A 14,147-nucleotide genomic window follows, 5' to 3' on the forward strand; every position below is an offset into this window, starting at 1 on the left:
AAGATTTTATGCTATTCTAATTGGTATAACATAAACAAAAAGTAGTTTAATTTTGAATGTAAGACACTAAAACTATGTGTCATGCACAGTAAAGGGTATCCGGGGTGACAGGGTTAACCAAATCAGGTTTGGTTTCTAAGGTTACAAAGACTGCTTATCTTCCCCCTGTCTCTCTTCCACTTTCTCCTTATTCATCACCCTCGATCACATATCCTACAGCCCAACCTTCATGTCATGCATCTTCATGCCTGGCTTTTCTCTGGTACTTTGCGAGATGATCTGATTTCACGCATTGAGTCGCTTCCTTGTTAGCTAGTTCCATCTGTCCATCATCCATGGAGGTGTGCCAATGCAAGTGGAAGGTATTTCACAGTTGGTCTACTACAAGGGGATTTCAAGTTGACAAGCCTACCCTGGATTGTGTGGTGGAAGCTCTCACATGGATCTTCGACTGTGGGTCTTTGGTCTCCTTGCTTTCCAGATATTGGGCAGTCTTGTTCCATACCCTTCTTTCTTCCTGACACCATAGGATTTTTACTTCCCCTGTTCTTACTATGCTCATGCATTCCTTCTGGATACTTCGCCTTCCCAGGCATCCTGCCCTTCTAGATTTGGACATTAATGTGATCCTAAATTATCTTACTTTACCTCCATTTGAAGCACTTTCCTTGTGTTTCATGTTTCATTTTTCATATAAAACACATTTCCTTCTTCTCTTAGCCTGTGGATGTCAAAGGTCGGATTTGTTTACCATCGATGTTTCATGTACCCTTTATCTCCCTACCTATCTTCTCTTTTATCCAGATCATTCCTTTCTCCTGAAGACCTCATCAGCTCAGGAAGGTGGTTCATCCTTTTCTTTTATTTCCCTTTCTTCTACTTCCCAGTCAGGGCTGTTCAATGTTATATAGCCCATACTGCTATCTTCTGGGGTACATTTCCAGACTCTTTATCCCCTGGCAATCCTCCTCTCTTCGTGATCCTTCACCTTCTACCCTAACCAATTGAGTCCACCTTTTGGTTCAATTGGCCTATTCTTCCCTACCTTCTTCCTTCCAGACTTTGTTCCAGGTGTCCTGCCATCAGATCCAACACCTCAGTTTTTCTCTTGCTTCTCATCTTCATAATCCAGGGGAAAAGATTCTGCAATCCGGCATGTAAACCACTTCCAGTACGTTCATCTCCTACTTTCTTCATGATATCACGGTTTTCTCTTCGTCAAGGTTTCATCTACCTCCTGTGGCTGTTCTTCAGACCTCAGTGTGACTTAAACTGGCAGATTTTTCTTCATACTTTCTTTCTTTCAGGGGCCTTTATGTACTTTTTATCACATGGATCCTGCTCTGTGGTGTGTGGTGCTTGACCTGGTATTCTTTAACGTTAAATTTGCACTGTACAGCCATGATGACTTGCACTTTACCTTCCATAGCTTCACATGCTCACAGTGGAGATGAGGTGTTCCATAAGATTGCATGACGATGAATAACCTCACAATATTTTGCTTCATAAACATGCCTGTCCTTGACCGTACCATCCATGGACTGCAGGGGTAAAGCAGAAGGGAGTTGCTGCCCATCCCTGCCATGCCTAGAGTGAATAACTCGGTAGGTTCTGCTTTTCATAATAAGGTTTCGTGGTCACCCATTGCACTGTCTACGGTGATGATGTTCCTCCGGACTCTTCACCGCATTGTCACTTTCCTTTCTTTGAGTGGAGTATGAGAGTCCTTGCTACTGTCCAGTTCCAAGCCACTGGGGTGGTTGACCATATAGACACCCTGCCATTCAGTTACAGAGTAGGGCGGTGGTGTTTTGTGGGTGTTAGATGATGTAATATCCTCCTACTTACAATAAGTAATACAATGGAGTGAGATGTCAGAATGCAGTCCACCCCTTTGATTGGGAGCCCTCATCCTACCCTCACATGAATGTCGGTACCCTGCGAGGAGGTTGTGGATTAGAGTGAACCAATCAACATAAGTCCTCACACAGGTTCCAGTTGTCTATCTTCCTCCCCAATTCCTCCATTTGTGTTGTGTGTCACAGTGATGGTACGTGGGATTGTTACAGTTTTGTCCTTGACTATCCCACATTCTTTTCTTAGGAGGATATTATTGCCATTGGATGGTCCTGGCCTGTACCATGGTTGGGGGAGTTGATTCCATGTGATAAACATCCTTTCAATACCAGATGTCAATTTCCCAGATTGATAGCTCAGAACTAATCCTCGTGTCATACCTGGGAATCGGTTTGGGTCTTAATCCCTGGTTATTGGGTTTGAGGTGAAAAATGTTATGATCCTCATCCTACCCTTGCATAAATGTCAGTACCCCACGAGGAAGTTTTGGATGTAATTGACTTACTCTACACCCAGGGGTGCATCCTCATTTGCCCTATTTTCTCTTGTGGGATTGAGTTACAATATCTTTCTCTGGTTAGGATCGCTGTCCTACCACATTCTCTCCCATTTGTATGTGCTCTGCTCATTTTTCACCATTATATCTTATACATTCCACACATAGGCAAAGATTATACTTGGCTCAGAAGTGGTGCAGTTCCCCTCTTCTGATCTTCGGATCTCTATCTCTAATTTTTAAGGGTATCCTTTTAACGCTTTCTGGGAGGTACTTCTGTTGTACTGTGTCGGAAGTTAAAATTTTCTTATATTAACCTCCACCCTTCCTCCCCACTTTTCTCCAGTGCTGACATCTTCTGCCAAACTTCAAAGTGATAGTTCGGTAGAAGACTATAGAGGGAATCACATGCATCATGTTAGTATATCATGCTTCTATTGGTTATGAGGTGATGCATGATGATTTGCATAAGAGACATGTTGGAATATAGCAATTCTAATAAGGGGGAGCGGAAGGCTTGTGGCATGTGTAAAGAAAACATTCTCATGTCAATCCAGGCAGTTGATCTTTCTTCTGATTCTGAAATCTACACAAACTCCATTTGGTCACTTTGTTGTTGTTTAGGTTTCTACCTTCCTCCTTAAGAGTCATACTTTTGGAGAACTAGTGTTCCTTGTGACATTCTCAGATCTTGAGTTCCCTTCTCCTTTTAAAAGTAGGTGTTCTGGCCTTTATTATTTCAGAGGTAAGTCTACTTGATTTGAATTTTACATTTTTAGAATTAAGTTATTTCACACAGTCACTTACCTCTGAAATATACTACCACCCAATTTCTCACAAATGGGAAGAATATATTATGTCATCACAACTACAAATAAAGAAATCTGGCTTAAGATAGGAAAACAGGGGTTATATTGCGTCAAGAACATTCAGAATTTGAAAGTCACATGGTTGTTGACAGCACCAAAGCAATTCATCAGGAAAAGGCTTTTAGTATTTCAGAAGTAAGTCGATGTTTGAAATTTATTTTAATTCTAAAAAGGTAAAAGTTAATACCAAGTTTTTAAAAAACAGAGTTTTATTAGATCCCTCACAAGATAAACAGAATTTATTCACAATTTAGAAATATCAGGTCTGGACTTTTATAAGCAACACAACTGAGCTTCAAACTTTTAACTCATCAAAATAATCTAGACACAAGAAGTTACGAAAAAGGACCAGAAAGAAAAAAAACCTAACTTCATGAGTAGTATTAATTAAGGATAATGTGATGTGAGTTGGAATCATGGATAAACAAACTCAAGGTACAACTCAACTAAATGACAAAAAGTAGATGCCTAAAATATGAACATAATAATAAACAAAAAAATAAAAAATAACACCTCATGTTTCTCCCCCTTTATCCAGTTTTCGTACTGTATCGCCCAAACTGATACTAGACACAATATATGGTGTTATCATGATATCTTTATAATAATCAAGTTCAATTTACTGGCCCTGTTCAGCTTACAAAGATTATTTACATATTTTTCTTTTTGTTCTGGCTCTAATTCAGTTTACCAGAACAAATATTGAAGTAAAAAGTTAGTTACACTCTTCTCTTCTTAACAGGAGACAAGTAAGACATCTCTAGCCTATGTGACACTTTGGTCATAGTAGTATTTGATTCTTGTTTGGTTGAATTTTGGAATCAAGTGTTGTAGCATCGGTAGTTCCCCCACCAGCATGGATAATGTCATGGTGCAGCTCCAGAGGAAAAACATTTCTCCAAATTTAATACCTGATATTTACCCTATATAGAACCACTTGTGCAGTCTTTTAGCTCATATCCTAGTGATGTTATAAAACTTTTAATTTTATATGGTTCTGTCCATCTAAGAACAAGTTTAGCCAAAAAGTGATTTACAGTAGAAGATACAGGATGAGATTTTAACAAAACCATGTCACTTACTTGAAATATTAGTGGCAATCTTCTTTTATGACTAATTCTATCAGTTGCATTTATAAATAGCAGTGTGTGTGTTTTATCATGAGTGCTGTTTACTTTAATCAGGTAGGAGATATTGTCAAGGTAAAATCTGATGAGGAATTCCCATGTGATCTTGTGATGCTGTCTTCCAGTGATGGAGGTGGAGTCTGTTACATCACAACAGCTAACCTTGATGGGGAAACGAATCTCAAGGTAAGTCCAAATGTTCATTAATTTGTTCAGCATTTACTTCATGGTTTGCTCATATAAGCTTGATGAATTGTTATGTGCCATTAAGCTTTATGTTAGTCACATGAATTGAATCTTGATTGTTAACCATATCAATATTTGTGAGATGATACCTCACTTCCACAAAAAGAATAGCTTGATTTCTCAGGTATCTGCTTATGAGATTTGCATGCCACTTGCCTTGAGGTCACTTTCACCCAAAAATCATGTGTTTAATTTGAACTGCTCTAGTACTTAAAGACATCTTCATGCAACAATTGATACACTTCTCTTCCTTAACAATGTCTTGGATGGATGTGTTTTTTATTTATCATTGCCTTAGTCTTCTAATTAATACTATATGAATCTGTAGCTATTCTAAGTTAGTCTGATCTGTGATAACATTTATGTAATGCTTCTATTTTAACTATTATAGATTTAGCCATTAGTTTATTTACTGCTTCAGGGTATTGATATTAGGGTACATGGTGACTCATTTCTTGAACAATTGTATATTCATACTTACATGCCTCATCCTTCTTTGTCCTGGCTTATGACCATTCTTCATTTCCTTGATTCCCAATGTCTTGAATGGATGTTTTTTAATTTTCAATGTTCTTCAATTATGTGAGGTTTGACTGTAAATGGGACTCTATTTTTGTTTCAGTTAACTAATTTTTTTTCTTCGAAGTGGAAAAGAAAACTTTTTCTTCTTTTGCTTACCCATTATGAATCCTCAAGTGATGGTTATTTCTGCTTTGTTCTTTGATGGTGACAAAACTACTAACATGAGCCCTGTGTCTACAGTAGCTTCTGGAAGCTCGTTTACTGTGGAGGACATGACAGTATTTGCATATTGGGCTTCCTACTCCCATCCATTCAGCTGATGTTCCTTCTCCTCAGTTCAAACATGAACAATATGATGATTATGTTACCAGCCATTTTCTCAACCTGAGTTTTAAGTTGGTACTGCTTTATCTGTAGATGAAACTTCTCAACCTTCCAATCTCTTCCTTGATATGATTTTTCTCAGCTATATTCTTTACTTTCTCCTGCGTCTTGTGATTTTTCTCATTCTTTACTCCTTCAAACCATTTTTCACAATTATTTTGTCTTCCTACTTTCACCTGATATTATGGTACATGCTGACTCATATGCTTCATCCTTCTATGTCCTGGGTTATGGTCATTCTTTTTTTCCTTTCCTTGATTTCCTATCTTTAGAATCTTTTTTACCTGCTTGGGGGTAGACTTCTTAGCTTCAGTTTCACTTTCTAATGCCCAGTATTTTCATCTCATCCCATTTTTTACCACCCTCCTACATTCCTTTCTTTCCTTCACCTTATTTCTGAAAAGGCACTTCCTTGTGCTGCAGAAGGGTTTTTACCACTTTGACTCATACTACTTCTTTTGCTCTATCTTTCCTTAGTTGGTTCCCCTGCTGTTGGGACTTGCTTGGTCAGGATACTTTCCTAACTAATGTTTGCCTGTCTCACTCGTATCTTTATGGCTTTCATTCATTGGGCTCATTTTCTTTGCCTGGAGTTCTTTGGGGGTGTTTATGATATTATGGAGACCTGGGCTGAAGTGTTCTGTTGTCAATCCTCATTGTCTTCCTCGGTTTTTCACCTTTCCTAACCTCACCCTTCTATTCCAGTCCCTAGACCTACTCAATCCTCATCTTCCCAATCTTCTTTTTCCTGTCATCTATCACTTCTACCTCCTTCTTTTACCACTTCCTGTCATCAGGGTTTTTGTTCATCTCATTTATGACTATCCTGTTGGATCTGGCCCGGTGAGTGCTCATCTGTCTTGTTTTTCCATAATTTGGTCTCTGTTTTCAACTGACTGATGGGTTCTTCAGGTACTGGCCCACAGCTTTTTTCTCCACTTCTCTTCCTCCCTTCTCCCTTACTCCTGTTTCTTTCTCTCTGATCCCATTTATCTTCAGTGTCTTTAGGATGCAATCTCAGATCTCTTGACTAAGAATGCTTTTGAGAGGGTATTTACTTCTACTCTGGGATATTACACTTGCCTCTTTGTGGTCCCCAAGAAGACTGGGAACTGGCATCTGGTTATTGACCTATTGTTTCTTAACAGTTTTCTAGTTGTTCCACAGTTCTGGATGGAGATTTTATTTTCCTGACAGTGGCCATTTTCTCCCAGTCTGTGGATGACCAAGGTTGTGTTGGATGCTTTTTTAGATGTTCTGATTGTTCTGTTTTCCAGAAAGTTTTTTCGTTTTACCCACCAGAATTGAATTTTCCAGTTCTATCCTTTTGTCATTGCATCTACTCCTTATATCTTTAATTGAGTTTTGAAAGTGTTCACTTTCATATTAATGAGCTGGGACTGAGGTTCCATTATTACATGGACAAATGGCTGCTCCTCACCCCTTCTAGGGACAACTTCTCAACACTTCCTTTCTTCTACAGGAGGCTGTTTGGTTGGGCTGGCAGGTCAAGCTTTCCAAATCATTTTCTCATGCATACCAAATATTTAGTACATATTCAACTCTCATCTCAGTCGGGCTAAGCCTTCACCACTTTGCCTGCAAGTGATGGAATATCTAGTCACTAATATATGCACTTATCATTTACACCCTGTGCATCAGATTTTTCCATTTTTCAGGATTTTGGCTTCCCTTGAACCACTCATTCCTTTGGGCTACACACACATGTGCCTCCTCGATTGGACGTTGGTGGGATTAGTGGAACTTTTCTTGGGGATCCATTGTCCTTAACAATTGTACATCTCCTTCTTGAGGATTTGTCCTGGTGGTTTGATTGTGCCAATACCATGGTGGGCATTCCCTTGCTATCCACATCTCCAACCAGATCTCCATCTTTTCACAGATGCTTCTCTGCCTGGCTAGGGCACATCTCAGCCAAATAACGTGACTTTGGGCATGTTGGCTGCAGAGGAGCTGTTCACTACACATCAATATTCTCAAACTTCTTACAGTTTTAGGGCATGTTTCTGTTTTCTACTTCTTCATGTGAATCAGTTGGTCATAATCATTCCAACAATTCTTCTGACATTTCTTAAATCAACCATCAGTGGGGTACCTGTTCCAGGACTCTTTGCTTCCATACATTGGACCTGCAGTTTTGGGCTCACTCCCATCAAGTACATCTCATAGCTTGTCACGTGCCACTGAGGTTTTTTTTTTTTTGGGGGGGGGGGTTTATTCTCAGGTGGGCACACTCCTCACTGATGCCTTTGCCACTTCTTTCAGTACTAACGTTCCACTCTTTTGGTTCCTAGTTCCTCATCCTTCAGCTCTGGCAGTCAATGCTCTCAGACAGGGCTGCTCTCACCTTTTTTTTTGTATGCCTATTCTCCTCTTTGTCTCCTCCCTTGTGTCCTCGCCTTGATAGGAGCCACTTCTTGTCAGGTCCTGTTGGCGACACCTCTTTGGCCTGCACGACCCTGGTTTCCTATCCTTTGTTAGTTGACATAAAGGCTTCCTCTTTCTCTGCCCAATTCTCCCTTTATCTTACTACAATCTCACATGTCTCATATTTTTCACCCAGTAGAGTTGTCACTTCAGCATCATGTGTGGAATTTATCTGGTCCACCACTCTCTGATTGTGTAGCCTTCTTCCTTCCCTTTCCTGTCATCCTTCTTTTAAAGGAAGTGGCAAGTTTATCAGTGTTGGTCTATCTACCACTCCCTTCCTCCAGGCTATCCTTTTGTGGCCCACTAATTGGCCTCTTTCACTTAGTTGTTTGATCATGGATTGTCATTCTCTACCATAGCTGGTTATCTGGTGACTTTGTGATTTTTCCTTTCCCGTTATTGCTAGATGTTTTTTTTTTCCAGCCTCTCCACTTTTTTCAGATTCTTTCTTTTTCACTAACCCCCTTGTTTGACTCCCATGCCTGATTGGAACCTAAATGTAGTTTTACACACTCTTGCCAGTACCCTCTTCAAGCTTTTGGTTTCTTGCTCTTTGTACCTCTTTTCTCTTAAGATTTATTTCCTCTTCCTTGTCTCTAATTGCTGTCATTCAGATGAATATTCAATTGATGCTTCCTGCATTCTTTTTTCACCATACTTATATACTTCTCTATCTAGACTGGGATTTTTTTCCCAAGACTTCAGCTGCTTGAGAAGGTGATTGTTCCTTTTATCCAACCTCCCTTCCTTATATTTCTCACACTATGCTCGTTCAGACCCAGATCATCATCATCTGTTCAGTATTATTTGGCATGTACTTCTCATTTTTGGGGCTCCCACCATTGTTTGTTTCTACCTTGGAACCCATCTTCATTCAGAGACCTCATGCCTACTACCCTTACTGGATGGATCTGCCAATGCTCTAGTTGGTGTATTCTTTCTTGGATGTTGATGCTTACATGCTTTTCCACATTTTGTCACACCAAATATGTCACATGTCTCATTCTCTTGCATCTCATTTTTGCCAACCATTGGACACATGATCATTCAGGCTGGCATTTGGATGATTTCCCACAAGTTCATCTCACATTACCATTATCATTTGGCTGTTTTGTCTTCTGTGGGATTTTGATTCTCTGCAGTTACTGTTCTTCAATCTGTGCACCGTATTTGTGAAGGGTAAATACTTCTTCTTTTTCAGTATCCATTTGAGGATTATTTAAGGTATTTCTTGATATAATTAAGAACTTAGCTTATATAATGTTAAAATTTGATTTATTAACTATGTTTTGATGCCAAGTTTCTTCATATACAATGGTAATAAAGTAGTTTAATTAAATTTTGAATATACATCTCTAAAACATCATCACATGCACATTTTTATCTTGCAGAAGAGTTCATGTTTGCACTGAACCTTTCACCATTTCAATGTGGGGAGGTGAGGTATTATCTCAGAAATTAACATTTTCCTTACCTGAAAATATATTTACAGTAGATACTTCTTTCTAAACACCCATCAAACACAATTTTTAGGTGGGAGTTAGCTCAAGGCTAATGGCATGTAAATCTCATGGACAGTCATGTGAGGGATCAAGCTCTTCTTCATGTTGAGGTGAGTATCTATTAGAAATACATCTTCAGGTAAGGAAAATGTTAACTTTCATTGTAGCTCTAACAGCATTATAATAACATCAGAGTATATGATATTGAATTATCTTCATTTGTTGCCGCTTTATCATACAAAGGCTATGTCCATGATACGAATATGTTAACTTTCATTGTAGCTCTAACAGCATTATAATAACATCAGAATATATGATATTGAATTATCTTCATTTGTTGCTGCTTTATCATACAAAGGCTATGTCCATGATATGAATATGTTAACTTTCATTGTAGCTCTAACAGCATTATAATAACATCAGAATATATGATATTGAATTATCTTCATTTGTTGCTGCTTTATCATACAAAGGCTATGTCCATGATACGAATCATGGTAATGACTTTTAAGTACCTCATCATTTAAAGGTGTAACATGATTTTATACTGTATAGAGATATGTAAGTCAAGTTAATGGCCACATGATGTTCTTTTTTAATGAACCAGGTTTTATAAAGGAAAGTTATTAACAATTAAATATTTTCTTACAATAGATAGCACTTAAATAATACTGTGGCAGTCTAATAATTGTTAAGTATTATGCATTTTTTTCTATAAAGATTATTTAACAATTCTTTGTGTGTGTTGGGAGTATCCTATTAATATTTAATGGGGAAGAATTATATTTTTTGTTCAGTAAGTCTTTCTGTGTGAAACTAATTGTTTATTTGTTTTTCAGATTCATAACTGCCTTCCACAAACTCAAGAATACCAGACAGCAGAATCTTTCAACAACTTACATGCTACTATTGAATGTGAAGAACCAACAGCGAATCTTTACAAGTTTATGGGAAAGATGACATATTATCAAAGAACTCAAAGTAGTATTTGGTAAATTGTTGTTCAGAATGTTGATAACCTTTCAAGTATGTTTCATTTCATATGATTGTAAAATATATGCTGTAAATGTCTATAATTTTTAGTGAACTTCTACTTTTAACTTTTAATGTGGTTTTCACTGATGTAAGAGTGTATTTTAGACACCAGAGGATAATTGTTTTAAAGCATAGATTATTTTGGGTATTTTAATATTGCTAGATTAAATAGTGGAGAAAATATTTTGAGTCTATCTTCAGCTAATCTCCAGTGTTGATGTGTTTTATAATCACCTAATTTAATTTATGATGAAAAATTTATGAAGAAGTAAAAAACAAATCATTAATACTATGCCCGTCAGCCAGGACTACTTGTCCATCTATTTTTTTCACATAATGTTAGGATTCTAATAAATTTTATACCATGTTTTAGGGATTTGTTAATCTAATTTAGTGATTCAGAGTTTATTTAAATTAAAAATGCTTTACATTAGTCATTTCAGTAGGGGGTAGATAGGTGGTTTTGGTTGAAAGTAAGATTTTGAAGAGTTTGTACGAAATAATGAATTTTTTTTCATTCCACATGTATGATTTTCAGGCCTTTGGGACTACTGAACTTGTTGCTGAAAGGAGCCAGACTTAAGAATACGGCCTTTATTTATGGTAAATAGATATTTCTTTTGTTAATACTTATCTGCATTTCTTGTATCATGATTTTTTGTATTTCCTGTGTTTTCCAGAATTTCTGTGCAAAAAAATATTATTTGTCTTGTTAAATTATTTACCATACATTGTATGCAAAAGTGACTGAAACAAAATTTGATGAAATTACAAAATATACCGAAAATAAAAACTTTTTTCTTTTCATACTGTACGTTGAAATGTATCCAGTTTTTTATTACCTTTGACATAATTTGTTTAGAATCAAAAAGTTAGAACCTGTTGCAATACTTGATTATTGGATTGTATAATGCCAAGAAAATAATTTTTAATAGACTGTTATTAACATATTATTTATATTATTCATACTATTATATTTCAGGCTGTTGCGTATATACAGGTCCTGAAACAAAACTGTCCTTAAACCTTAAACTGACCTACAACAAGTTCTCTACTGTTGAAAGGTGTGGCATATGTATTTGTAAGATTGTGAATACTGTAATCTAACTAGTTAAAACTTTGAAGTTTTAGATATTTGAAGTTTATTAAATAAAAGAATAATACTTTTTAGTAGTAGTAGGTTGAAGGAGACTAACTTTTACACCATTAGTTCTTTCACTGTCAAGAAGTCATTACAAACTTATTATTAATTTCTTTTCTACAGGCAAATTAACAAAATGAAAAAACATAGAAAACATTTATATTTGCAGCAATTCAACTCACTAATAGGAAAAGTTATTTCCATTTTTATTTTTTTAGCCTTGGCAAAGCAGCTTATAGTACGGCTCTGAGATGTCTTTTTTCAAGTACAAACTTTTAGCAAGTAGCTCTGTCATTTCTTGACCGAGTTGAGATCAAATTACAGTTTGGGACTCAGGAGGACAAACCCTTTCGACTGATGTATTTAACCATGCCCAAGGTCTCATAGATTAATTTACTCTAATCCTGTCTCAAAGAATTTCAATTTGAGGGTAGGCTGGTAGAGATCCTGATGAGTAATAAAATTGAATTGGGTACATGTGTGCTCCATGCTTAGTATTGCTGGCATACAAAAATATAGCTAATAAACAGGAAATAAAGGTCATGTAGATTAATTTACTCTAAACCTGCCTAAAAGAATTTCAAGTGCTGTGGATATTGAGGATTCCCTTTTGTTTTGATTTATACTTATTTTCTCACCAACAAATAAATATGAGAAGTCATGTTTTAGGTATAATAAATTACAAGAACTTAGTTATATAAGCTTATGTGTTTGTAACTGTAGTTTCTCATTTTCCTTTTTTAATTAGTTTTGAATTTGGACTGAACCAATTCAAAACTGTAGAAACTTACATAAAGTTTTTTTTGCTTAATTTTTGTTTCATACTTGATAAGTTAATTAAAAATAATCATACCAAAATGAATAAGAAAAGATAGAAACAATTTTACTCTTTATCATTTTTTACTATTTTAAGAATTTATCAGTACCCTAAAGGAATTAGATTAGGTCTTCTTGATATTTTATAGGTATGAAAGAAAAATATTAGTTTTAAGGTACACAGGAATTTCTTAATTACTTTGAACATACTTGTAAAAACAATGTATCACTTATAGTATATATCTTTTTAAAGATTTATATTTACAACACAGCTTACATAACTGTGGGACAGATAACAAGACCCACTTCTTTCAAAATTGTTTTAAAGAGCTGATATTTTAATGAAAATCAAATTTGGTTTAATTCTCTTGCCATGGGTAGATCAGAGTGCATGTCGTAACTTTTTAGAGTTATATTCAAAATTTAATGAAACTACTTTATTGTCATAATATACAAATAAACTTGGAACCAAAACATAGTTAATAAATCATATTTTATAATCTTTTAATATTATATATGTTTTAATTGTATGAGGAAATATTTAAAAAATCCACAATCTTCCCTAGTATGAGAATTGTGACATTTGCTCTATAGGTCTCCCCTCTAATTTGTTTACCACCCATCTGGGAAATATATAATTTAGCAAGTGACTCATTATAATGCAGTTAATACTCAGGCAAAGCTTAATTTTTATAGCCTTTAGTGTTATTTATTTGTGGAACCATAAACTAGAAAATCAGGCCCACTTGTCACATCCTATCTTTCACAAATTGCCAGTAGTTCTCTCTGATGTTTAATACTCTATTATTTATAACCAATAGGAAGCTAAAGTTTTAATTCATCAAATGATATATTATATTATATTGTTTTCTGTATAGAAAATTGTTTATTTCTCTTCCAGTGTAAACTTTATTCCCACAAGAAATACATTGATAAGCTTACCTAAATTTTTAACAGCTCTTATTACATAGTTAGAAAGCCAGAAAAATTATCATAGTTATAGGACATTGTTTGCTATTTACATTTTATTCTTCTGTGTTCTTAGGTGCATTATTTAATTAAATAAAAATTATTTAGGGTAGTAGTACCACTAAAGTAGGGTTAAGTTTCATTGAAAGTTCACAGCAAAAAAAAAAAAAATGACCCAGGTAAGTTCTGTGCTTCCTGTTTTTCATTTGTATTCGTTGTTTATTATTATAAAAGTAAATAATATGTAAAATTTGGTAGCGTATTTGGTTAGATTAGGTGAGATAAAGAAAAAACAACTTTTCTCGAGGTATGCTCACGAGTATCTCGTGTTATATAGTTCGATAGGGTAAGAGAAGCTACATGTTCCCTGAGTGGTGGGATTATTAGTTGGATGCAGTTCAAAGGACAACAAAAAAAATTTTAACTAGAAACAGATCTACACTCTTGTGAACTTTAAGCTATTTAGGATAAACAAATGTTGTTTCCTGATACAATTTGGGGTCATTCTAGAATGAAAAAAGGGTAATGTTATGACATTGGAAGTCACATGACGCTGGGAGCATGCGTGCTGGAGTTTCTTGAAGGATCATGAATTTTCCTGGCAACTCTAGTTTGTTCGAGGCACCCTCTTTTTTAGTATATAATCCTGGCGAGAAAAACCAATGCAATTGAAGAGATAGATAGATATACAGATAGATTGAAAATAGAGATAATTGAGTCAAGCGAACAGTA

General features: G+C 35.9%; 1 protein-coding gene across 2 annotated transcripts in view; it reads left to right on the plus strand.

Moving 5' to 3' along the window:
* The window catches only part of LOC106463507 (probable phospholipid-transporting ATPase IF), a 152,599-nt gene that overhangs the window by 28,189 nt on the left and 110,263 nt on the right, over window positions 1-14,147 (plus strand). For both annotated transcript variants that reach the window (XM_022391031.1, XM_022391032.1), the window contains exons 5-8: window positions 4,407-4,535; window positions 10,294-10,445; window positions 11,028-11,092; window positions 11,472-11,553. In XM_022391031.1, coding sequence (XP_022246739.1) covers window positions 4,407-4,535; window positions 10,294-10,445; window positions 11,028-11,092; window positions 11,472-11,553 — 428 coding nt within the window. The remainder of the gene's footprint in view (window positions 1-4,406; window positions 4,536-10,293; window positions 10,446-11,027; window positions 11,093-11,471; window positions 11,554-14,147) is intronic.

The sequence above is a fragment of the Limulus polyphemus genome, unplaced genomic scaffold (assembly GCF_000517525.1).
Source record: "Limulus polyphemus unplaced genomic scaffold, Limulus_polyphemus-2.1.2 Scaffold1427, whole genome shotgun sequence".
NCBI classification, from domain to species: domain Eukaryota; kingdom Metazoa; phylum Arthropoda; class Merostomata; order Xiphosura; family Limulidae; genus Limulus; species Limulus polyphemus.